This window comes from Tubulanus polymorphus, chromosome 3 (assembly GCF_964204645.1).
Source record: "Tubulanus polymorphus chromosome 3, tnTubPoly1.2, whole genome shotgun sequence".
NCBI classification, from domain to species: Eukaryota; Metazoa; Nemertea; class Palaeonemertea; order Tubulaniformes; family Tubulanidae; genus Tubulanus; species Tubulanus polymorphus.
The window spans coordinates 7036350-7057472 of NC_134027.1; the positions used below are offsets into that span (position 1 = coordinate 7036350).

The 21123-nt window shown below is 35.5% G+C and overlaps 5 protein-coding genes across 7 annotated transcripts; 2 read left to right on the forward strand and 3 right to left on the reverse strand.

Annotated features, from left to right (window-relative positions):
* Positions 1-77: 77 nt before the first annotated feature.
* Positions 78-1622, forward strand: LOC141901068 (putative ribosome-binding factor A, mitochondrial). The gene is made up of 5 exons (XM_074788140.1): positions 78-248; positions 367-394; positions 544-717; positions 798-907; positions 1061-1622. The coding sequence occupies exons 1-5, from the start codon at positions 82-84 to the stop codon at positions 1593-1595; spliced, it is 1014 nt and encodes a 337-aa protein (XP_074644241.1). The 5' UTR covers positions 78-81; the 3' UTR covers positions 1596-1622.
* Positions 1492-11728, reverse strand: LOC141901070 (general transcription factor 3C polypeptide 6-like). Of its 3 annotated transcripts, none has more exons than XM_074788142.1 (5): positions 3329-3497; positions 2702-2782; positions 2515-2626; positions 2199-2336; positions 1492-2116 (listed from the first exon to the last, which is right to left on the reverse strand). In XM_074788142.1, the coding sequence occupies exons 1-5, from the start codon at positions 3362-3364 to the stop codon at positions 2007-2009; spliced, it is 477 nt and encodes a 158-aa protein (XP_074644243.1). In that variant the 5' UTR covers positions 3365-3497; the 3' UTR covers positions 1492-2006. The 3 variants fall into 3 exon arrangements, with proteins under 3 accessions (XP_074644243.1, XP_074644246.1, XP_074644245.1); XM_074788145.1 differs by lacking the exon at positions 3329-3497 and adding an exon at positions 11484-11728 and having other exon boundaries at positions 1652-2116; XM_074788144.1 differs by lacking the exon at positions 3329-3497 and adding an exon at positions 2871-3029 and having other exon boundaries at positions 1652-2116.
* On the forward strand, positions 3469-12388 carry LOC141901066 (kinesin-like protein KIF15). The gene is made up of 31 exons (XM_074788139.1): positions 3469-3571; positions 4013-4053; positions 4187-4358; positions 4456-4668; positions 4870-5049; positions 5421-5522; positions 5600-5707; positions 5785-5910; positions 6037-6095; positions 6196-6259; positions 6344-6754; positions 6817-7042; positions 7138-7247; positions 7333-7512; positions 7595-7777; positions 7889-7996; positions 8068-8173; positions 8301-8431; positions 8509-8703; positions 8823-8903; positions 9194-9364; positions 9487-9714; positions 9800-9898; positions 10005-10052; positions 10130-10263; positions 10374-10467; positions 10554-10651; positions 10744-10869; positions 10968-11133; positions 11272-11382; positions 12122-12388. Exons 2-31 carry the CDS (start codon positions 4046-4048, stop codon positions 12167-12169), a joined length of 4086 nt encoding a protein of 1361 aa, XP_074644240.1. The 5' UTR covers positions 3469-3571; positions 4013-4045; the 3' UTR covers positions 12170-12388.
* A 475-nt stretch (positions 12389-12863) lies between these two features.
* Positions 12864-15044, reverse strand: LOC141901994 (glycine cleavage system H protein-like). The gene is made up of 5 exons (XM_074789608.1): positions 14869-15044; positions 14639-14724; positions 14202-14265; positions 13912-14043; positions 12864-13634 (listed from the first exon to the last, which is right to left on the reverse strand). Exons 1-5 carry the CDS (start codon positions 15011-15013, stop codon positions 13540-13542), a joined length of 522 nt encoding a protein of 173 aa, XP_074645709.1. The 5' UTR covers positions 15014-15044; the 3' UTR covers positions 12864-13539.
* Positions 15045-15599: 555 nt separating this feature from the next.
* On the reverse strand, positions 15600-21062 carry LOC141901280 (uncharacterized). Its single transcript, XM_074788426.1, has 15 exons — positions 21009-21062; positions 20228-20561; positions 19959-20144; positions 18742-18914; positions 18530-18637; positions 17793-17886; positions 17470-17600; positions 17245-17331; positions 17055-17170; positions 16892-16970; positions 16716-16811; positions 16534-16638; positions 16280-16438; positions 16038-16099; positions 15600-15861 (listed from the first exon to the last, which is right to left on the reverse strand). Exons 1-15 carry the CDS (start codon positions 21060-21062, stop codon positions 15624-15626), a joined length of 2022 nt encoding a protein of 673 aa, XP_074644527.1. The 3' UTR covers positions 15600-15623.
* Between the last annotated feature and the right edge of the window lie 61 nt (positions 21063-21123).

Here is a 21123-nt window from a genome sequence, read left to right on the forward strand (position 1 = left end):
TAATTTTGCATTCCTTGAAATGATTTCAGCAGTGAATTTAAGAAAATCTACTAAAATCTATAAGATTTTGCGTTACATTCCATGATGGCTGCCATAATTTCGAAAATCCCGGAACTCGGTGTTAAATTTAGCCATTTACGTCTGTCTCTACCTTATTTCGGATTGAAGGAAGTACGAGAATATGCTAAAAGTTCGAAAGTTCCATTGGAAATAAAAGATCGGATGCTAAGAAAGATCCTGAAAAAGAAGTAAGCCCTTAAGATACATTTTCTAAATCATGTCACTACTGTATAGGTGGCAGCATATGATGATAGCTCGTAATTTCCTCGGGCCGGGCTAATCCGACCCTCATCCTGTATTTTTCAGACAATCCGAGTGGGATATAAGTCCAACAGTAAGTAACATAACTAAACTATAGAACTGCTCAAACTAGAAAAAAAACTATTTTATTTTTGGTGGATGGTGGTTGTCTGGGGAGTATTTATTTAACGCGTCGGCAATACCGAATACACTTTCTTAAAAGTTAAACATTATTTTTTGCAGTTTGGAGATCCAGTGAAAATTACCCCAAATTTTCTGAAAAAGTCAGTATTTACGAGAGGTACTTTGCGCCGCGCTCAACAACTCAGTACTGTTTATTACAAATATATTACTGACATAATCAACAGTGGTGAGTTGCATTCATCACTTGCAGAAAAGGAAATTTTTATCAGTAAGGTAGAAAAACACAATTGTCAATTGAGTTCAGTTTGGAATTAGAATTATTTCTATTCTAATAATTCTGTCTGATCTTTCAGGTAACGATGTCGCCCGATTTCAGTGAACTAACAGTGAAATGGTTGGCTAGTGGAACTGAAGAAGATGAAATTAATCAAGAAATATTCGAATGCAGCGCATGGTGCCTGAGGTAATTTCCAAAATAAAAATAGCAAAAAATATTTTCAACTCTTGGTCGTAAATCAGATTTTCTATTTACATTGAGCTTAAGGCTAAATAATATTATTACCTTGTTTCTCATTTCTACTGTGCTCAAAATTTAACCATATAAGATCTGTTTTAGGTCGATATTGACCGGCTACAATGTCACGTCAAGATGCCCGAGGATTGTGTTTGTACCAGATTACAAAGAAGCCAGACTGTTAGAACTGGATAGAATCTTGGCTGCAGTAGATAAAGGCCCTCCTGATGAGATTGAGCAAACAGTAAATAACGAGGAATCTAATGTCGATTCATCTAGTATTGCATCCTCGTTTCAAAATGACATTTTGGATCTGGACCACTCATTAATTATGAAGAAGATTATAAGTTCAAAGAAAAAGACTTCAGATCGATCCTACGATAACAATGAACTCGATGCGCTGGATATTAAACCGGAATCATTGGACGATTTCAAGATGAAACTCGCCAAAATGAAACGCATGCGCAGCAAAAAAGAGAAACTGCAAACAGAGAGTAAAAAAATAGATCGCGAAGCGTTTATTGACGATTATGAAAGTCTGACATCATCAAGAAGGAAATATGACAATGACACATCATATGAACATTTACAAATGGATTATGAGAGTGATTATTATGACGATTCGGAGCCTCAATAATCAAATAAAGATTTCTTTATTGATTAATCGTATTTCTGTATTATGAGAGAATGAGACATCATTGTATATAGCAGTGGTATTTACATGATATATACATGTTGTACTTCAGATGAACGTACAGTTATATGGTAGAATCCGCTTAATTCGGATCATTTGGGACCAATAAAATTCATCGGGTTTACGGAAAATCCCGATTAAGTCATTTTCTTGTATATTAGTGATGCCTGCAAAAAGTCGGCATTAGACTAAAATTTGAATTAAGCGGGTTTGACTGTACCATTCTGTTGAAGACAAAACCCATTCATTTCAATCATTTCCAGCATGTCTCGGCTAAGATATTTATTTCAATCCAGACTTAGATAAATGAAAATAAATGCATATTTTTTCAGCCTTAGTTACAGCCAGCTTTCATCATGAGACTTCAGTCACATTTTCGGGTAATTTAGTAGTTTCATCATCTACATCGTCATCATCTTCAACAAGATCTTCATCAGCGTCATCATCAATAACGATTGGTTTTTCTGCAGAACCAAAATTAAAATGACTGAAGAATGAATCGAACGAAACAAAAAGGAAAACTGTTTCCTTAAACTGATATGTTACCTGTTTCACTTCCTTTGGGTGTTAAAAATACACGGTTCATAACAAGTTTTTTATGAGTATGACCGTAATAATTGACTTCGAGTTCTGGACCTTTCACCGATTTCCCCGGTGCCAAGTTCCAATTCCCAAATGTTTTAGCTAAAATATAAATGAAGTTTCATATTAAAACTGTTGATGATAGAATGAAGTACGCTCCACTGTGGCAAGCGTGGATCTGCCAGGTTCGCTATTGGTAACTGGGTTATCACGCTTCAATTTCCTCTAAATTTCAGTTTCAGTTAAATTCAAATCAAGTTACATTCTCATTGCTGCTCACCTTTCATGCGATATTCTTCTTCAAATAAGACATTTGAGCCGACTGTATCCTTGTATTCTCCTGAGTAAACAGCACCTCCGATTTCCAACAGCGGGTTTTCACCATCAAGATTCTGAAAATATACATTCAATTTCTATACATACAAATACTTGAGGCGGCAAGACAGTTTGAATGCGATGATGCACACCAATATTGTACAGGTCTCTCCAGCTTTGTAAAGAAAATCTTTATCAATCACTCCAGCCAACTCCATTACAACTAACGTCTCCTAGAAAAAAAATTGAAAATCAAGAATCTATAAATCCAAAATTATTGTCAGTAACAGGGGGTCTTTGCCGAAATCCAAGGCATAATACCAACAACACCATAATCTGAGTCATCCTCGCTTGCCCTGGCCGCCAGACCCTTGATTAGTCTATAAGACCACCCAAGATTTCTTAGGTGGACAGGTTGCCACTCAGCAGCCACCTGTCTAAGCTTATATATCTAACCAAACAGATGTCTGGTTAGAGCAAATCTGTCGAAAAACAACGCATCTGATTGGATTGCCGCCGAGCGGCACCCTGTACACCTGTCCAAAGTAATAATCTTCTGCGGCCAGAGTTTGTATTGGCATGAGCTTCGGTGAGAGGGAATCTAACACTGACATTGAGTGATTCCACTGAGAGCTCCAAAATTAAAAAACCGATGAACCAAAACTTATGTAGTTACATTTCGGTAAATAGTGCGACTCATTTCATTCTTTCTATGTTTTTAGGACAAAGTAAACCGAGATATTCATCAAATTTCATTAGATCATTATCAGTATATTAACCTCTTCCTCTGTATCACTTTGATCGCCTGAATTCATGCTCAAAAAATAAACAACAATCGATTCAAAATAGATTCAATTTTTCAGCCGGGTTATCGCTAATCCTCGGTATTGGACTCGACTCTACCGGGAAGTAGGCGTCGCTTCTTGCTATTATGCGGCAAATTTGGATCTACTTATCTCCAAATTAACGTTACGATAGTAGCTAATTAGCAGCCTGTCAAGTAATAAACGCTGCGATCAATTGTAAGAGATAAGTAGCGAAGAATAGGGCTCTATCAGGTATAACAAAAGACAAGAGTAGGCGGCCTAGGTCACCCCCCTTTCTTTTGTAGCTGCGTCTGCCTTAGTATTTTTTTTGGTTTTTTTATTCATTTTTTCCTGGCTGGGGGATGGAAGTTTGAGCAGATGACACCTGGGACTGGGAGGGTCTAGTGGATATGCTGTCCCGGGTGTGAATACTGCTTTGACCAACCTATTTTCTCCAAAATCTAACTTTGACCTTTTCCTTGAATTTTCTAATCCAATAAGTCGCACACTGCGACAAGTTGTGTGTGACTTAAAAAATTCAAGTAAATGGCATGTGTTCAAATGTTCATGAATTGCCAATGGTCAACACTCGTCCTCAACAAGACCATGTTACTTACCATCAACATCGTATTATCATTTAAACATTTAATATTTCAGTTTGTAAGAAGGTTAACCGGCAATTAATTGATAATGACAATGTAAGTTAAATGATGATTGCTTACAATTAGTTATCCCATATTCTATCTATACTGCTGTACATAAAATATAAACTTACAGATTCACTCATTGTCGTTTGGAGAGAATTATTACTTCTATTTCATTTTATTTCAGGGATAATATACGAGTATTTGTGAGAGTGCGACCACCGGAGAATTTGGAGTCATCAGACTTGGAAACTCAATGCCTGGAAGTAGATTCAGCTCGTAATGCAGTCATCATGAATTGTAAACCTGAACAGAAGGTTTTCACATATGATCAGGTTGCAGATATAGAAACCACACAGGTACTGATTAAAATAGGATTGCTACTTCTTTATCAAACATGAGAACCCTCCTTTCAATATGTTTAAAAGGCATTCAAATTATTCTTAATGATTATAGGAGTTTGTATTTACAAATGTTGGTAAGAATATCATCGAGAGTGCATTGAAAGGATACAACGGCACGATATTCGCGTACGGCCAGACTGGATCCGGAAAATCGTTTACAATGTTGGGACCGCAGGAAGATAATAACATCCAACATGACTGGCGCGGGGTTATACCTCGTACATTTGGATACCTCTTCTCATTGATAGAAAGAGAACAACAACTGGTAAATATTCTGTAGCTTCCACATATAAACTTGAGAGATAATTAACATAGTCGCTAAGTTAAGTGTAAGTCTATGCATTTTGCCACAAAAAAGATCTTTGAATTGTAATTACAAGCCACAAATCAGTTGACTGTTAACTATGTTGATGTAATGAACAAGGTTCAGAAATTTTGACAATTGATTACTTATTATAATTTCCAGAAAGGAGAAAATGTAGAATTTCTTGTGCGATGTTCATTTCTGGAGATTTACAATGAACAGATATTCGATCTGCTGGAACCTTCGGCAATGCCGCTACATTTGAGAGAAAACATAAAACATGGCGTTTATGTTGAAAATCTGACAGAAGTAACGGTGAAAAATTCGATGGAATCGTATGAGGTCAGTTTAAAAGGAAATTAGGTAGTAACACAGTGACTTATAGTTTATCAAGGTTTTAATCCTATTATACATTAAGCTTATGTGTGTTAAGCCCAGCGCACATGGCAAAAATGTACATGTTTGTTTCAAACAGAAAACACATTTTGAGTAAAAGTTTTACCCGCTAACAGTAAAATGTTAGTGATGTTCCCTGATTGGTTATTAAGCCGTAGATGTTTTGTCAAACACAATAATATCCAACACACCGGGACAAAAAATATCTTCAACGAAACGAAACGTTTTTCTGTTTGGCGTTTTCTGTTTTTTTTTACTTCAACGCACACTTGTTCGTTGGGCTTTGATAACAAACAAGTATAAATTTTTTCACAAAGGCACTTATTGGAGGTATGCAAAACAGACGGGTGGCAGCAACATCGATGAATCGAGAAAGCTCACGCAGTCATGCTGTATTCACTATTCATATAGAATCGAAGGTATGTGATGTGATACAATTTAAACTTTAGATTTGAAAGTACAATTTGTTTTTTCACCTCAAAATTCTTTGATACAGCAAAAAAATGAAGGCCTTCAAAACATACGTCTGTCAAGACTTCATCTGGTTGATTTGGCTGGAAGTGAACGCCAAAAAGACACTAACACTGCCGGGCAACGGCTCAAGGTACATCAATTTTACAATCAGTGATATCGATTAAATCTAATGGTTTCGTTTGAAAACTTTCTGTGCATTATTGATAGGAAGCTGGCAGTATCAACAAATCTTTATCAGTGCTGGGACACGTTATAATGTCCCTCGTAGATATAGCTCAAGGCAAAGACAGATACGTTCCTTACCGGGATTCAAAGCTTAGCTTCTTGTTGCGGGTGAGCGTTTCAATATCAGATCGAATTTGAAATATTGAAATTATTCAAGATTTTACATGTTACTACCGTTAGTATGAATTCATGATTGATAATCTTGTTTCAAATTTTTTTTTTCAATTTTTGCAGGATTCTCTGGGTGGTAATGCAATGACTTGCATAATAGCGTGTATACATCCAAGTTCTAGGTACATGAACAAATATATCTTAACCAGCTCATCTTAGTGCAATCTGTTTTATGTAATGCACTGATATAGACCTGTTCACTCGTAATTTTTGTTTTCAAAGATGCTTTGGCGAAACTCTGTCAACACTTCATTTTGCTCGAAGAGCAAAAATGATTAAAAACAAGGTAAGTACCCCTGTAACTGATTTAAGTTGATCGGTGTTTTGATGGCGCCATGGTTGAGAATTGTTACATTATTTTTCTAATTAGGCAATTATTAATGAAGATACTCAGGGAAATATAGCTCATCTGCAAAATGAGATTCGTCGGCTAAAAGAACAAATAGCTCAGATGAACATGAGTCCTGTTGTTTCAAAAGGCGTAAACTCTTCTAGTCATATCATCATGCCGTCGTCCCGCGATCATGAAGAAATGGAAAATTGGAAACGAAAATTCATTGAAGCAATGCACTTCAGGGATAAATCCGAACAAGAGAAACAAACACTGAAGGCCAAGTCTCTCGAGTTAGAGGATCTAGTGCGCAAAAAAGAAAGATTCCTGCAAAATCAGAAAATGATAGTGAAATTCAAAGAAAGCCGTATTGCTCAACTTGAGAAAAATGTGAAAGAAATCGATAGCCAACTGATGATAGTATGTACACCTACCAGTCAACTTCATGTTGTCTCAGGTTTGTCTATGTTGTACATTGATTCTTAATTTCTTCTTAAATTAATTTGTTATAGAATTCTATGAAAGAGGAAATCGAATGTTTGAAAGACAACTTACAGCATAATCCAAAACTGACTCAAATTGCGCTTGAAAAAGAGCATCTACGTAATGAAGTGAAACGTCTTCGCAGCATCGAAGCTGTCGCAACTGGTTTCAGAATCGAACGTGAGAAAATGAATGATTTGGAAAAGGTTTACACAGAGCTCATGCAAGAGAAAGGAGATGGAGACAATAACAATGGTATATTATTTTCAAGTCCACCATGTTTCATACCGATTCTTTATGTTATTGAATCGATGTGTCTGTGTCAAGGTATTGGTTCATATCTTTTACAGTAATATCCGATTGTCGTTCATGTACTCCTCAAGCTAGTGAAAGCGTTTCCGTTGCTACAATTGAGCGTTATGAATCGCAAATACGGGCGCTTCAAGAGGAAATAAATAATGTAAAGTTAGGTTGAATATATGTATAATATCAGTTAGACAGCTAGAAAAGGTGTCTACATCATTTCAAGATATTCATACTTTCAGTTAAAAGAGGAAACGAGAAAATCGAGAGAAGAAACTGAAAAAAGAAATGTTGACCTTCAGTCTGAATTAACGTCTTTTCAAAAAGCAAATTCTGAGCTAGAGAAAGTTCTAGAAGCTCATCAGCTGAAGAGTCGCATGGAAATTGATTCAATGAACAACATGCATTTACATACGATTCAGGTGATAAAGCTTGTAACTTTAACATTTGAATGGCTGATGTATTATTGGCAGCTAACTAAAAATGGACTTTCCGGTATTTCAGACGTTTACCACCCCTACAAAACTTACGTACAGTCTCAGAAATCGAGATATTCATCGGAAGAGTCTCGGTGGACCAATTGAAATGATTCTTGAAGAGGAGGACAACATTTTTGATGAAAAAGAACTTCCTGAAATGGCTGAACAAGCTAAAGAAGCTCTTACTGAGGAAATAAAAAGACTTCAGGTAGAGAAATAAGAAAGTTGATTGCTTTGGGGAAAACTTCATTCATCTTCATGGTTGATTTTAATATATTTGAAACAATATTAGGACATTTATTAAGCGTATCTTTTTCAGGAGCAAAGTAGTTCCCTACAAGAGCAATTTCAAGCAATGGAAAGTGAAAACTTAAAACTTCGACAGACCCATTCTAAACATGAGACGAAAATTGAACAGCTCAATGAGGTTTGTTATGTTGTTCATTTTGCAATTTCTAGTTTCAATCACATTTCTTAATGCAATGATATCATGTTAAGATTTTGGAAAGTGAGAGATCATCGTTCAAGACTCTCAATGATAGTTTGACTAAACAAGTGGATGAAATCACTAAGGATTTGAATGTAACTAAATCTCATGAATCAGGTAAATTTACCCACTATATGCTACTACAATACCTGATAACCAAAAAATACTGAGGATTTTTGTGTGCTTATATCTGAAAGAAAGTAGAAATTTGCATTGTTCATACTTTTTTCTATTTTACATTCAGTTCTGAAGGAAGAAGTACAAGATCTGAAATTGTTATTGGGCTCATCAGACAATGAATTAAAAGCAGCCAAGTGTCTGGTCACTGTCCAAAAGACAACTATGGATAAAGAGGTTGCTAGTCTAGAAACGGAGGTACTAAGGCTGAGGGACTTAAAAAAAGATTAGATTAATGTTCATAGAAAAGAATACTTATAATCATAATTTTGTAGTTGTCCCGTTTGAAAGATGAACTTTCCAAGATGAATCGAGATCGTGACATCGCTTTAGAGGAGAAGGGTTCCTTAGTTGAAAACCTTGACACAGCTCATGCAACATTAAGCTTCTTCGAAGATGAAATGAAAGAATTAGAAAAAAAACTACTTGAAGAGCGTGTGAAAGTGAAAAATCTTCATGTGGAATTACAGGTACGGTATCTATCCATTTTCACACACAACAACAAAATCCTGCACTTTCATTTTAGAGTTGCATCTGAAGAAAGATACTACAGATTCAAAATTATAGAAATGTTATTTATGTATCATAGAACGCAGCTGAGAAGCAACAAATAGATGATCAAAACTATGCTAGATTACTGGAACAAATTACACAGCAAGGCGAAGATAAGGTATACTTCTGTTTGTTATTGTTATATCAGTGTGTAAAGTAGCAATTAGTCAAGAAGATACATAATATGCATGTAAGATGGACTTACCAGAGAAATCAATTTATTGAGCAACTTTTACTTTTAGCCATCATAAGTATGCCTGATGATGGCTAATAGTCTTTAGCGGAAACGTTGCTCAATTCATAAACCTTCTACTCAAGAACTTAACATCTTTGGCTGAATTATTGTGGGATTTTCTCGTATACCTGAAGTAGTTTCACTCACTCTCTGCGGTTGTTACTGCATTTTAGGAAAAAGAATTCGCAAAACATGTCGAGGAGAACAAGATGTTACGTGATCATCTGTACAGCATTCAACAGCAGTACGAAGAAAAAAGTGGTAGCCTCATTCAATCAAATGAACAAATTGAGAAATTACGAGAAGAGCAAACGTTGCTTCAGAAAATGTCACGTGAACAACAGGTATTTACACGATTCCTGTCAAATTTCCATTGGAATATATATTTGCTAATTTGTTTCTCATTTGACTCAACAAGACATTAGGATCTTTGACCGAAACCTGAAAAATTAATGTTTCACTTTAGGAATTACTATCCCAACTCGGTCAGCGATCTCAGGATCAGAACAGTCGACTGAACCAACAGGATAGAATAATCACCGATCTTCATGACGAAATCGAGGGTTGCCATAAGAGAACGAATGACCTAGAAAATGTCAACGAAAAAATCAGACGAGAAAATGAAGCCTTACGCCAGCAATTCAACGAAAGTGAAGCTGAATTCACTCGTAAGATAAATGTTAAAGAAGTTGAGGTACTGATGGAATTTCGGATATAACTTAATAACTTAAGCTGTCAGCAGTTACTGTTTATGATAATGTGCAACATAAAATTTCCAGATCTGTATTTACAAAGATGAATTGGAGGATATGAGTTCTCAATATAGCGTCCTTCAAGAGTCTTCAGCGATGACAGATATACAACGCCAACAGACGCTGGTATGTTGAAAAACATGCATCAAACATGAAACAGACGCCCTTCTTTTGAGAAATAGCTTAATAATCTCCGATCGGTTTATACATTTATGTATTTTTTGTTTGACAGGAAGAATTACAGGAATCTAAAAAACAGATCGAACAACTGAAACACGAGGTAGTTCAAAATATCAGTTTTATTCTTACAGTTGCAATATGATTGTTCTTAGTCAATAAACCTCAAACCGTTTGTAGTTACTTCAGAAGAGCAAAGAGCTGGAGGAATTTGAAAGAACGATGCAGGCTCGTTCATTAGACCATGCTGAAACCAAACAGACTGCGGAAGAGCTTCATTTAGTCATACAAAGAAACTCAGAAGAATTTGCTAAATATCCTTTTTCAAAAGATGCCGCACAAACAGGCTTCTGGTCATCTTTTAATTTTTAAAAACTTCTCGCTGAAATGTAACAAGGTCTTTGATTTCCTTGACATTTCTCACATATAAGATCAGTCAGACAGAAACATTGAAAAAACATATCGAAGAATTTGAAACAGTTCGGAAAGATAAGAATAAGGAGATTGAGATGTTAAAGGTTTGTCTCCAGATTGGCAATTGATTACATTAAAGCATCTAGTCTTCGTTTGGTTCTTCTTCGATGTCTTTTCTTCAAAATTTCAGATGCAATTATCAGAAAATGAAACTCTTCGAAGTGAATATGAAAAGCTTGAAATCGGTTGTAAAGTTTTAGAAAGAGAACAGAGATTAGCAGTGAACAGGTTCCTTGTACCACAGATTCGACCGATTTGGAAACTAGTTTGGCAAAGTGAAATTAGAAAAATATGTGCATACATTTATTGGTTTCTTACAGAGAACAAGATATGGTGGAAAAACTAACAGATTTGCAGATGAAATACAATCAGCTGGAAGCATCTTTTTCAGAAAACAGTATGCAGCTTGTTGATCAAGTTAAAGAAAAGGAATCCATGCAGAATGAGTATGTTTATTTGATTTTTGAATGGAATAAATTTTGGTAGATATGAATTTTCAAAGACAATACATTGGAAAATAGTAAGACGAGTTTATGAATTATAGGTTGGCAGTAGTCAATGTAACATTAGAAACATTAAGAGATGATCTGCAAATCAAACAAACTAACTTGGAAAGAATATCGGACTTAGCCGCCCATGATCAAGAAAAAATATCGGGCTTGATGTCATTAGTTGAGGAAATGAAAGAGGAGAAAGCTAAAACTCTGAAGGTAAGAAGACCTCTGTTAATTTTGATGTACTGATGTCGTCTTGTTATTTTCGTGTTGAAATGTCATTTAACCACCTTCAATAAGTGAAGACACCAAATATCATTCTCTTCTAAATAAACATTTTTATCATTCTACTAGCATTTGGAAAATGTGAAAGCTGAGAATGCTAAGTTGGTTGGTCATCAAAATTTGAATCAAAAAATCCACTATGTTTCGTCGCTGCAACAGGAAAAGAATAAACTTCAAGAGGTTTGTAGAAGTAATTTTGTTTCATATTTTGCTAATTACGGTACTATCAATTTGATCCAAATGTACAGTGAATTATTTAGTAGTTATAATATAAAGTCTACCTTGGTATTTAACGTCACTTGGAGGGGGTAGTTAGTCCTATTCTGGAATATTTATTATGAGCACTATCAGGCCATGTGTGCCAGTTTCATAGAGTCTGTAACTTTCAGACGGAAGATGACAGTTACTGTGTAATATCATCTCCTGCCATTCAGGATGAATCAACTGTTGTACGACCACCGCGAACAGTTCAAACGCCAGAGATGAGTTTATTCCCATTTGCAGCATTGCGCAAGAAAACCTACTTATAAAACAGTGAACAATGGCTGCAGTTGATTAATAAGTTGGAACATGTTTATTTAAATGGTTGAACTTTGATTTGTTATGTAAAGTGCAAATATTTTGAAAAATAAAATTGGTATGTTTGCTATCACGGGGCTACACCTCTCGATAATAGTTTGATTAGTGGACTTAACCTATCGACCACAGGTCTTCATTGTGGGTTCACATGTTGGATATTAACTATTTGACCTTATCTATTGACACAGTCATGTGTATCTTGTTAATGTATTCAAATGAAAAATAAAATCATGATTATTATTTAATACATCTGTACACCTTGGTTACTTTTGAAATGCATGTATGAAAAGTGTTGTTAATAGTCAAGAGTCATTGAACTTTTTTGTTCATGTATTTTCAGGAAAATATGAAATTAAAGATAGAACTCAATAAACTGAAAAAAAGTTAGGCGAACTCTTACTGGTTGGACTTTTACCTTGCTCGATTTAACGGGTTCACTTTTGATCACGCCAATTTTACTCATTTGAATAACGTCAAACTGATATCCAGTCATGTCAATAGATTATAGGATACAGCATCTGCTGAAGTACTGATTCCATATTCGCGGTGTACATTGATATGGTGTAAATATCATTGTGCTAGCATATAATTATATCTATTGAATGTCAGAAAAATGAATAATAATATTTATAATAATAAATATTTGATAACAAGAATACGATCGTCGTTAGTATAATGGAACCCTTATCACTTGGCTTGATCGTGGATGAAGATATCGAGGAATAATTCAGACACAGGAGGAAATTTCTAGATTTAACAAAGTGAACATTTTTCCCCAAGATATAGTGGAACCTCGTCATAACGAACTTGGATAAAACGATTCATCGGATATAACTAATACAGAGAATTTCGTCCCAAGAAAATTTACCGGGTAATCAATTTCACACCGGTTATAACGAACATAGTTTCAGGTCCCATAATTGAAGTTTGTTGTAACGAGGTTCCACTGTTTTGGCTTGCTACCCACATTAAGATGTGTGTATCAAATTGTACGGGTACCATGTCTGGTATATCGTTTGCAGCAGCTCCATTATTTAGCAAAGTGAAAAACCATTCAAAACGAACAATTATATCATGTCAGTATCATGTGCATTTATATTTCCAAAAAAAGTTAATTGTTCTATAAATATACAATTGTTTTAAATTAATATTTGTTCATAAACCTTTCGAGAAACCCTGCAGAATTGTTTAGTGCTTTTCCGAATGAATTGGGAAATCATATCATATACGATATTCTAACTATTGGAGTGGAAATTGCTCACTATAAATTAGATATACGAGATAATCGTTATATTTTCAACTGTACCCGATAGAATAACTGGCTTCGGCCATTGCATAGATACTTTACTTTATCAGATAGTGCACATTAGATCAGTAGTTTGATTTACAATCATTTGACCTTACAATAGCCTAGACACGTTTAAACCATAGAGATCTTATGTCAACATTATCTATAACTGATCACCCATAGATGTAGTAATAAGAATTTTACTGGAATACTAGACCTCGAGATAAATCCACCATTTTTAAGCTTCAAGCAAATCAGTACTGGTAATTAAACACACCATTCACGGGGAAACACAAGTTTATTTTCTAATTATATATATTCACATAAATGTACATGTATACAATAATACATATCACACTTGATCAACGATACAATAATGGTAATTAAGCAATGTAAAATATATGTATAACGTTTGACTATTTATTACTTTTTATCAAATTTTCTTTCTAAAAATCTAAATCGTATCAACATCAGTCAATGGATTTTAGAAATTCTTTATATTTCTCTTCGTCCATCAGAGAATCCAACTCCTCTGATTTTTCTAACTTCACTTTGAATAACCAACCTATAAATAGCAAAAGATGAAAGTTGGTTCCAAACGTAATGCAAGACTATTTCTAAGCAAAGATAGTTAGCAGTTGATTTCGACAGCTACATCATGCAATGATATTTTTGGTGGTTTTGATTGAAAATTTGATTGATTGATCAGTTTACCTAACGAGGTATGAAAGGGAGTATAACTAAGGTGCAACTTGGTTGCAATTCTAGATATTATCGCAGTATTAAGGGATGTTTCATATTAATCTATTGTATTCCTCATGTAATTATTCAAGAGATTATACCTTCATCATACGGTGATTTATTGATAAGGCTTGGTGTTCCGTCTATTTGGTTATTTATTTCAGCTATCTCTCCAGACACAGGCGTAAACAAATCACTAACTGCTTTGACACTTTCAATTGTTCCAACTTCACCTGAAGTATAAAGTTTCCAGAAAATCATCAGAATTTTTTTTGGAGAATGGCACGGTTGGATACAGGATTTTGGATGAGGGGGACGTGTACGCCGCATCCGCCCCTGAATGGAGCCACTGGGGCCTATCAATAGGTTTTTGAACTGATATTATACTCACTGCCTTGCTCAAACGAATCGCCTTCAGCTGGTAATTCACAATATACCACATCTCCTAATTCACCCTAAGATTTACAAAGATACAGCATCGAATCATATTTTCTTTCAAACAAGTAATCTTTTACTAGTTTAGTGCCTTGGGTCATTTTTACCAACAGTCAAAGTATTCCAATAACAGTCTATTTCATCCATGAGCAAGAGGTACTTGACATAATAAGGTTTTCTACAGAATATCATTATCAAGTGTCTATAGGACTACATACAATACTTGTATAAATAATTGCTTTATTCAGAATCATTGTCACTACTTTAATTAAAAAGTCAGCAGGAGACCTGAAGAGTTCATAAATGAATATAAGGATCGGTACATAAACCAGACAAGATAAGACATTTTTAAGACATGACAAGTTAAGTGTAGAATTTGACAGAATTCAATACCTGTGCAAAATCTGTAATTCCTACTGCATATACATTCTCTTGATCAGTAGCTTTTATCCATTCATGATGTTCAGAGTATTGACAATCTGCAAGCAAAAAATAGAAACATAAAATAAATATAGAGATTTGGTATGCAATAGATTAGAAAGAAGTATGAAATCAATTTCCGGGGTCTCCTCGACCTCAAGAAGTGTAAAAAAATCTTACTATTCAAATAGGCTTAACATTACCTTTTCTCGTTTCTGATAGAAGTTTGATGGATGCACTGAAACATCTAATTGCTCTGTACTTGGTAGGCAACGTATTTACTGCATTCAGAGATCGTAAACCTCCAGAAAAAGCAGTTTTACAAGCGTGTCTCAACACCCCAGCCATATTTCACTCGCTACTGAAAGAGTGAGTTCAAAGTTCACGGTTCATGGAACAAGGAAATCCAGTAGATGGCGGTATAGTACGGTAGATCGTGGTAAACGCGGTCGGTTCGGGTACAACGGCGGGTTCCGTCCGCAGTCGAGGACTTTTGAGGAAGCGAGGACTTTTGAGGAAACACTAACTTTGGTCAAGACAGCGGTTGTCAATCTGCAAATTTGACACTACATTTGACAGTACATCGATTTGATATGTACTCAGATTTCACATGGTCCCGGTCGAATGGAGGGGGGTTAGATTCCTCACAAACTGGTGAATTCCACGGCAGTTCACTCACATCAAAATAACATGCTGATCCCGATCTAAAAGCCGCGAACTCATAAAATCAGTTTGCGTGTACCAGAGGTTGACTGAATGCTGTGCCTGATTTCCCATTTCTTTTGACCCCCATCTTTCAATTCGCTCATCGCAGTTAAATCCAGAAAAAAAACTTCTATATGATTGTAACGAAACACATTATATGCAATTATCTACATCTTTATTTTTACATACGTAGGCATCACACGATTACAATTAAACCAAACACATCAGTTATATATACATAGTAGAGGAAACATCACTTTCGTTTTTTTCCTTTCTTTCCTGATTTCTTTTTGCTTTTAGGCTTTTTTCCTCCTTTTACCTTCGTTTTCTTTCCCTTCGATACTTTTTCAGGTGTTGTAATTACTGGCATCATTTTCATTTGTTTTTCCAAAATTTCCGCTACTTTTTCTGGGTCTGGATTGTAATTTGCGACTTCTGTTTTCAATTTGGAACATTTTTCATGAATTCTCCATCGACCCTCAAGTAGTTCACTGAAATTGACGAATTTAATTCGACTGTGAGGCAAAGGTTAGAAAATGAAACGAAGTCAAATATATGTACAAATGTATAAATCAATTATGTAGCACAAGTGTTCATTAAATCATTATAAAGATCTTGTACATATATTGATAAATAGATATATTATTATATTATTATCATAACTTACTTGTAATCCATAGCACCACTTTGATCGGTATCAAGCTGGTCTAGTAACATATCGATATGTTTCTGAAAAAAGGAAAAGAATTCTTTCTGCAGGTGCGCATTATGAATGTTATTTCTAAAAACGTTTAACTCTTTCTTTCGAACAGAATTTTATGTACGTGGAGGTTAGGTAAGATTCTTAGAAGGAGATACGACAGGTTGATTACAGTTGCGTTATCATACTAAAGGCATTAAATGGCATACATTGGTGAGCCTTAATCCATGCAATTTCAATCCTTGACGAAGTTCCTCGGTCGAAACATCACCACTCATGTCTTCATCCATTTGTTGAAACCAAACCTCTAAATTGTCCTTGTTGTCACTAACAAATTCGTCAAATAATGCATACACATTTGCCTCCGTCTGAAACGAAAGGAATATGTTCAGCCTGGTAAATTGCCAACGAATATACAGGTACTTTACTATTTTAGACAGGATTTTTTATATTCATAAATTACCCTTGAACGCAGATATCCACCAAGCCCACCGTGTAGCACAGTAATATCTTTTTCCCTTTCGACTTCTTTAATTCTTAGATAGGTCTTTCCTGTCAGCGCTATATCCTGTAATCGTAAATAAGGAACCGTTTTGAGTTTACCCCTTATAAGACTTTACCACTTTTTGGCTGCTTTCAACGAACCTCAATTCCTAGTAATTTAAGCGTTTGGTTGTTATCTGGTCCAACGGCATCTAATACGTAATTCATGCCGACTTCTCCAATAGGACTCATGTTTATCTAGAAGATAATGTTTAATATTGCTTTGTTACAGATTGATAACATACCGGCGAGTGGAACCACGAAATTGATTTTCTTACCAAAAGTGTTTCCAAGCCAATGTTCGCCTTTAATCCATTCGCTATGTTTTGAGTGCCTTCATCGGTTAGTCGGTTATTGCTACAAATTGAATAATGAGCATGGCTTTTATAACAAGAATCTTCAGCTGGCGAAACCGACCATCTTATGTACGTGACGCGTTACCTGAGATCCAGTACACGTAATGTATGGTTTACTTTCAAAGCATTTCCCAGTGCCACAGTTCCATTTAGAGACAATCCATTCCATTCCAAATCCAAAATTTCCAGACATTTATTAACCTACGAAGATTATTACCTAAGTTGCGTATAATACAATAGATACCACTAGTTATAAAATTTAACGTCGAACGTACGTTCAAAGCGTTCATGATCGCAACCGCACCATTTTGCCGGATGGCGTTCCAACTCAAATCTAAATCCATCAAACCTATATTATTTTCCTAGTCAAACGTAAAAACAAAATTATTTAGCCATAGGTTGCCATAAAGGATGCAATGGAAAAGGGAAAATAGGGAGGATTCAAGGGAAAGAGCATTTATTATGTTGATGCGTGGGAAATTTAATCCAGTAAAACTTACTAGTCCATCAGCAATATAACCGCCTCCGATATCCCCTATTTGATTGTGACTTATATTGAGACATGTTAACGAGGAATTACTACCAAGTGCATCGGCGATTAGTTTTGCATCGGCATCCGTTAAATTATTCCCTGGAAATACGTTCATACATCAGAACCGATATTTGAGGCGTGGTAGATGATATACATTTATACTAATTTTTCACGTTGATTAGAATTTGCAATTTGTCGATGTTTTATATTGTAATTATGTACACAATTTGATATCTATTGAGAAATAAAATTCATATTCATATTCAAATTCATTGATCGTTGAAATCATACCACTGAGGGAAAGACTTTTTAAAGTAGTGTTCACATCAAGCACGTCTACGAAAGCCTGCACACCGCGCCTACCGATATGATTGTTCGATATGTCCTGTAAAATATCAAAAAGCAATTCATTGTGTATTCTTGAAAATTTCACGTAACGTTCAAGGGCAGATCAAGGCTTATTTGAAGGGATGGACCTTGAAATTGGAATAGGTACTTAATCTAAGGGTAGATTTGGCAATGCGAGGGCTGCAAGCGAAACATTGGTGGTTCTGGTGGCCCAACAGGAGCTTTTCTTGCTCAGGGCTCAACTGGATTTATTTTTAGTCTTTTTGAAATGTTTCTAGACTTTTTAGCGGGCACATTCGAAGGGGACCAGTCCACCCGGTCCACCCCCCTAAACCCGCTATTGCGATGTGTCGTATAAACGACGTTAGCTTGGAAAATAGTGCAAACATTACTGCGTCAGGGGATAAATCGTTTGATATTTCATTGTGCGTTTAATGAATATTTTCATCGATTATAAGAGTTCCAGAGGTTTAAATCTGTGAATGAATTACTTGAAGTCATTAACGAATTTATTGAAATCCACATGTGCGACAAACATTCTAGTGTAGGTAATAAAATTCCGCGTTTCGGTGTCTCAAAAGTATAAACTACTGAATGTAATTATCAAATATATGCATTTACTTTTCGAAGGATATCGACGAATTTTGATAACTTTTTTTCTATATGAATGATATACTTACAAGTTTTATGAGAAACATATTTTCCCGCAACATATCTGCCATGTAGATCGCGCCTTCTTCTCCAATGAAATTATCGTGTATGTCCAGCACTTCGGTTATCGTGTTTTTCTATCGTGTTAAAATGTTATTGCAATTATGGAATAACGGGGAACTTTTTTTTATCTTTTTTGTTACCAACTTTCGAATTATTTGATTTGTGGGCAAGCACCTACCGCCATTGCGCCAGCCAACGGAATAGCTCCTTTTGCGCCAATATAATGGTGTCTCATGCGAAGATGAGGGGTCTGCAGATTCTTCGACAAATAAGATGTTGGAACGACCTTCCTATTAATGCATTCTGATTCATATATGTACACTCCGCCCGCGTCGTAATCATTCGGATTATCTATTGATTAAACAGTTTAAAAATTCGAATGAATGAATATTCTAATTAGAATTTCGTTATTATCTCGATGTCTAGTTTTCGTGAAAGAAAACAATATGGTTAAAGTTATGTATTTGTTATACAAATATTTGACCTTAGTCAACCCGCGCGATGGCTAAAGATAAAAACTTAACTCAGTGGTCAGAAATGAAATTGCCTCTTGAGAACTTTACATGATACATGATCAAAGGATTTTGTATCTATATTTCCCCTGTAGGCCTACTGTGCATAAAGCTCCCAACTTGTCTTCGCGAAATATTTAGACCACCTGCATGGAGGTTATTTGTTCTTGGTCATTATCCGTTTACGAGCTATATTTGAATAAAGACATTATATTAGGGGATTAGTTGGTTGACTTATTTGCAGATTACGGTTACGACCGATTATCAATTTGTAAGTGTCATTTTTTGGTTATATATACAAAACGGTATGATCGTTATTATACCTGTCTATTTTGTCCTATTGATTATTTATTCTGAAAATGGCCAATTTCCATATGGTTTATAAAATGCTATTGGCTTCGTCATTTTCATGAAAAATTTACGTAAAGAAATCCTGATAGTTTTTCGCTTCAGTCCAAAGAGATCGATCAGTAATAAGTGATAAATGATAAACGCGATAAGTGAATGTCATTGTGATCAGTTGAATAGGTTGATTAATCAAGGCAGGACCACCGAACGACGAGCATTTATTTCCATCACGGAATAGGGATTGAATATGCATTATTTATGGTTAGAAAAACGTAGCAATTTTGGCATAAATCAAATTCTAATGGTTTTTTACTATAAAAGAAAACAAGATTTTTCCATTCGTAAAGCAATATTGGCGACATTGAACGGCTGTCACGTTGCGTTATGATTGCTTATTAGTTGATTCATTCATACCACACTCCAAGTAGATATTGATACGATTTTTATCGGCCCATTACTATCGAAATCTCGACTGAATGTATATGAAAATAATAGATCCAATCAATCGATACAATTCATACGATGTATATATTACCAACGGGGAAATCATCTTCAAGATCTGTGTCATAATCTGCTGAATTGTATCCATTCTCAGCTTCTAGTTCTTCCCAAGCAAACTTGTTAATTTGTCGTGGGGTCAGTCGCGGACTGAGAGGCGCATTTATCAGATTACTATTCAGTCCGAAACTTGTGTTCAATTGGTTTCCGTTGTTAACGTCAGCTGTGTAAGGATGAAATATAAACTATGATATCCACACCCACTAAAATTCCGATATGTAATATATACGATGAAATAACATTTACCTGGAGGTTCAGCGGTACCCTTCTCGGCAAAAACCGATGTTCTTCCATCATTGGTCCATGGTGTTCCGTCGTGAATCCACAGTGCACTACTGGCTCGTTCTGATTGCGGGTAATCCACATCATATTGTTTAACGTGTCCAAAATCGCTTTCACTGCGTATTAGGTCTCCTGTAACAAGGGCGTCATAATCGAAATGATCCGAGGCTGTCCACGGTCGCACTTTGACGCCGGTATGCGAATTACGCGGAATCCTTTTCCGTTCCTGATCTTTGTCGTTGGTAAGAAATTCAGATCGGTCAACCAACGGTTTTGTATTATTCTGCCGCTTTTCCGGCTGAAAAAGATAGTATGGTACTTTTGGATTACCCCCTTACCCGAGCGTTTGGTCAGATTAAGGAAAAACCGATCATCTGAAATTATCAGCAAAGACAATATCTATTTGTTTTGAAATCTACAGATTTCTCTCCGCGTTCACTGAATTCTATCATTGCCAACGATTCATATCTGTTAATACTGTTTTAATGAGTTGTGATTTATAGATCAAAACAGTTGTTCTCACTTGTACGCAGGCTCTTTAATTCCCGAGTCAGGTATTGATTATACTATCACTATCAATCTAAAAATCGCTCATGATTTTTCATTGAAACCTCCACATTAGCGTTCAAAATGTTTTACAAAAGTAAATGAATGAATTAGATATCCACTTTACCCTCTATTTCGATCGCACATTGACTAATTTTAGTTAGAACACATAAATATATTTTTTCTTAGTTTCTTTTACCTTGTGATATGTTCTTCGGGTGTTAGCTTCAATGTCTGAATTCGGGCCCAACATAATTTATATATATCCACTAAGTTCTATGCCACGTCAAGAATGAATTAAATATTCATCTTTT

Bases quoted from the DNA above. Each gene is read 5' to 3' on its own strand.
- LOC141901068 (XM_074788140.1), top strand. From the start codon at position 82: ATGATGGCTGCCATAATTTCGAAAATCCCGGAACTCGGTGTTAAATTT. The intron at 718-797 runs GTAGAAAAACAC...CTGATCTTTCAG, and splicing joins AGGAAATTTTTATCAGTAAG to GTAACGATGTCGCCCGATTT. The intron at 908-1,060 runs GTAATTTCCAAA...GATCTGTTTTAG, and splicing joins TGCAGCGCATGGTGCCTGAG to GTCGATATTGACCGGCTACA.
- LOC141901070 (XM_074788142.1), bottom strand. From the start codon at position 3,364: ATGAATTCAGGCGATCAAAGTGATACAGAGGAAGAG. The intron at 2,783-3,328 runs GTTAATATACTG...TTTTTTTTCTAG, and splicing joins AAAGTGATACAGAGGAAGAG to GAGACGTTAGTTGTAATGGA. The intron at 2,627-2,701 runs GTGTGCATCATC...GTATATTTTCAG, and splicing joins GAGAGACCTGTACAATATTG to AATCTTGATGGTGAAAACCC.
- LOC141901066 (XM_074788139.1), top strand. The intron at 5,050-5,420 runs GTCAGTTTAAAA...TTTTTCACAAAG, and splicing joins ATTCGATGGAATCGTATGAG to GCACTTATTGGAGGTATGCA. The intron at 9,715-9,799 runs GTACTGATGGAA...TAAAATTTCCAG, and splicing joins TAAATGTTAAAGAAGTTGAG to ATCTGTATTTACAAAGATGA.
- LOC141901994 (XM_074789608.1), bottom strand. From the start codon at position 15,013: ATGGCTGGGGTGTTGAGACACGCTTGTAAAACTGCTTTTTCTGGAGGT. The intron at 14,266-14,638 runs GTATTGAATTCT...TGTAAATCTTAG, and splicing joins GAATTACAGATTTTGCACAG to GGTGAATTAGGAGATGTGGT. The intron at 14,044-14,201 runs GTGAGTATAATA...TTTATACTTCAG, and splicing joins CGATTCGTTTGAGCAAGGCA to GTGAAGTTGGAACAATTGAA.
- LOC141901280 (XM_074788426.1), bottom strand. From the start codon at position 21,062: ATGTTGGGCCCGAATTCAGACATTGAAGCTAACACCCGAAGAACATAT. The intron at 17,887-18,529 runs GTAAGTATATCA...GATATTTTACAG, and splicing joins ATATGTTTCTCATAAAACTT to GACATATCGAACAATCATAT. The intron at 16,100-16,279 runs GTATGCCATTTA...TCCTTTTTTCAG, and splicing joins ATGGATTAAGGCTCACCAAT to AAACATATCGATATGTTACT.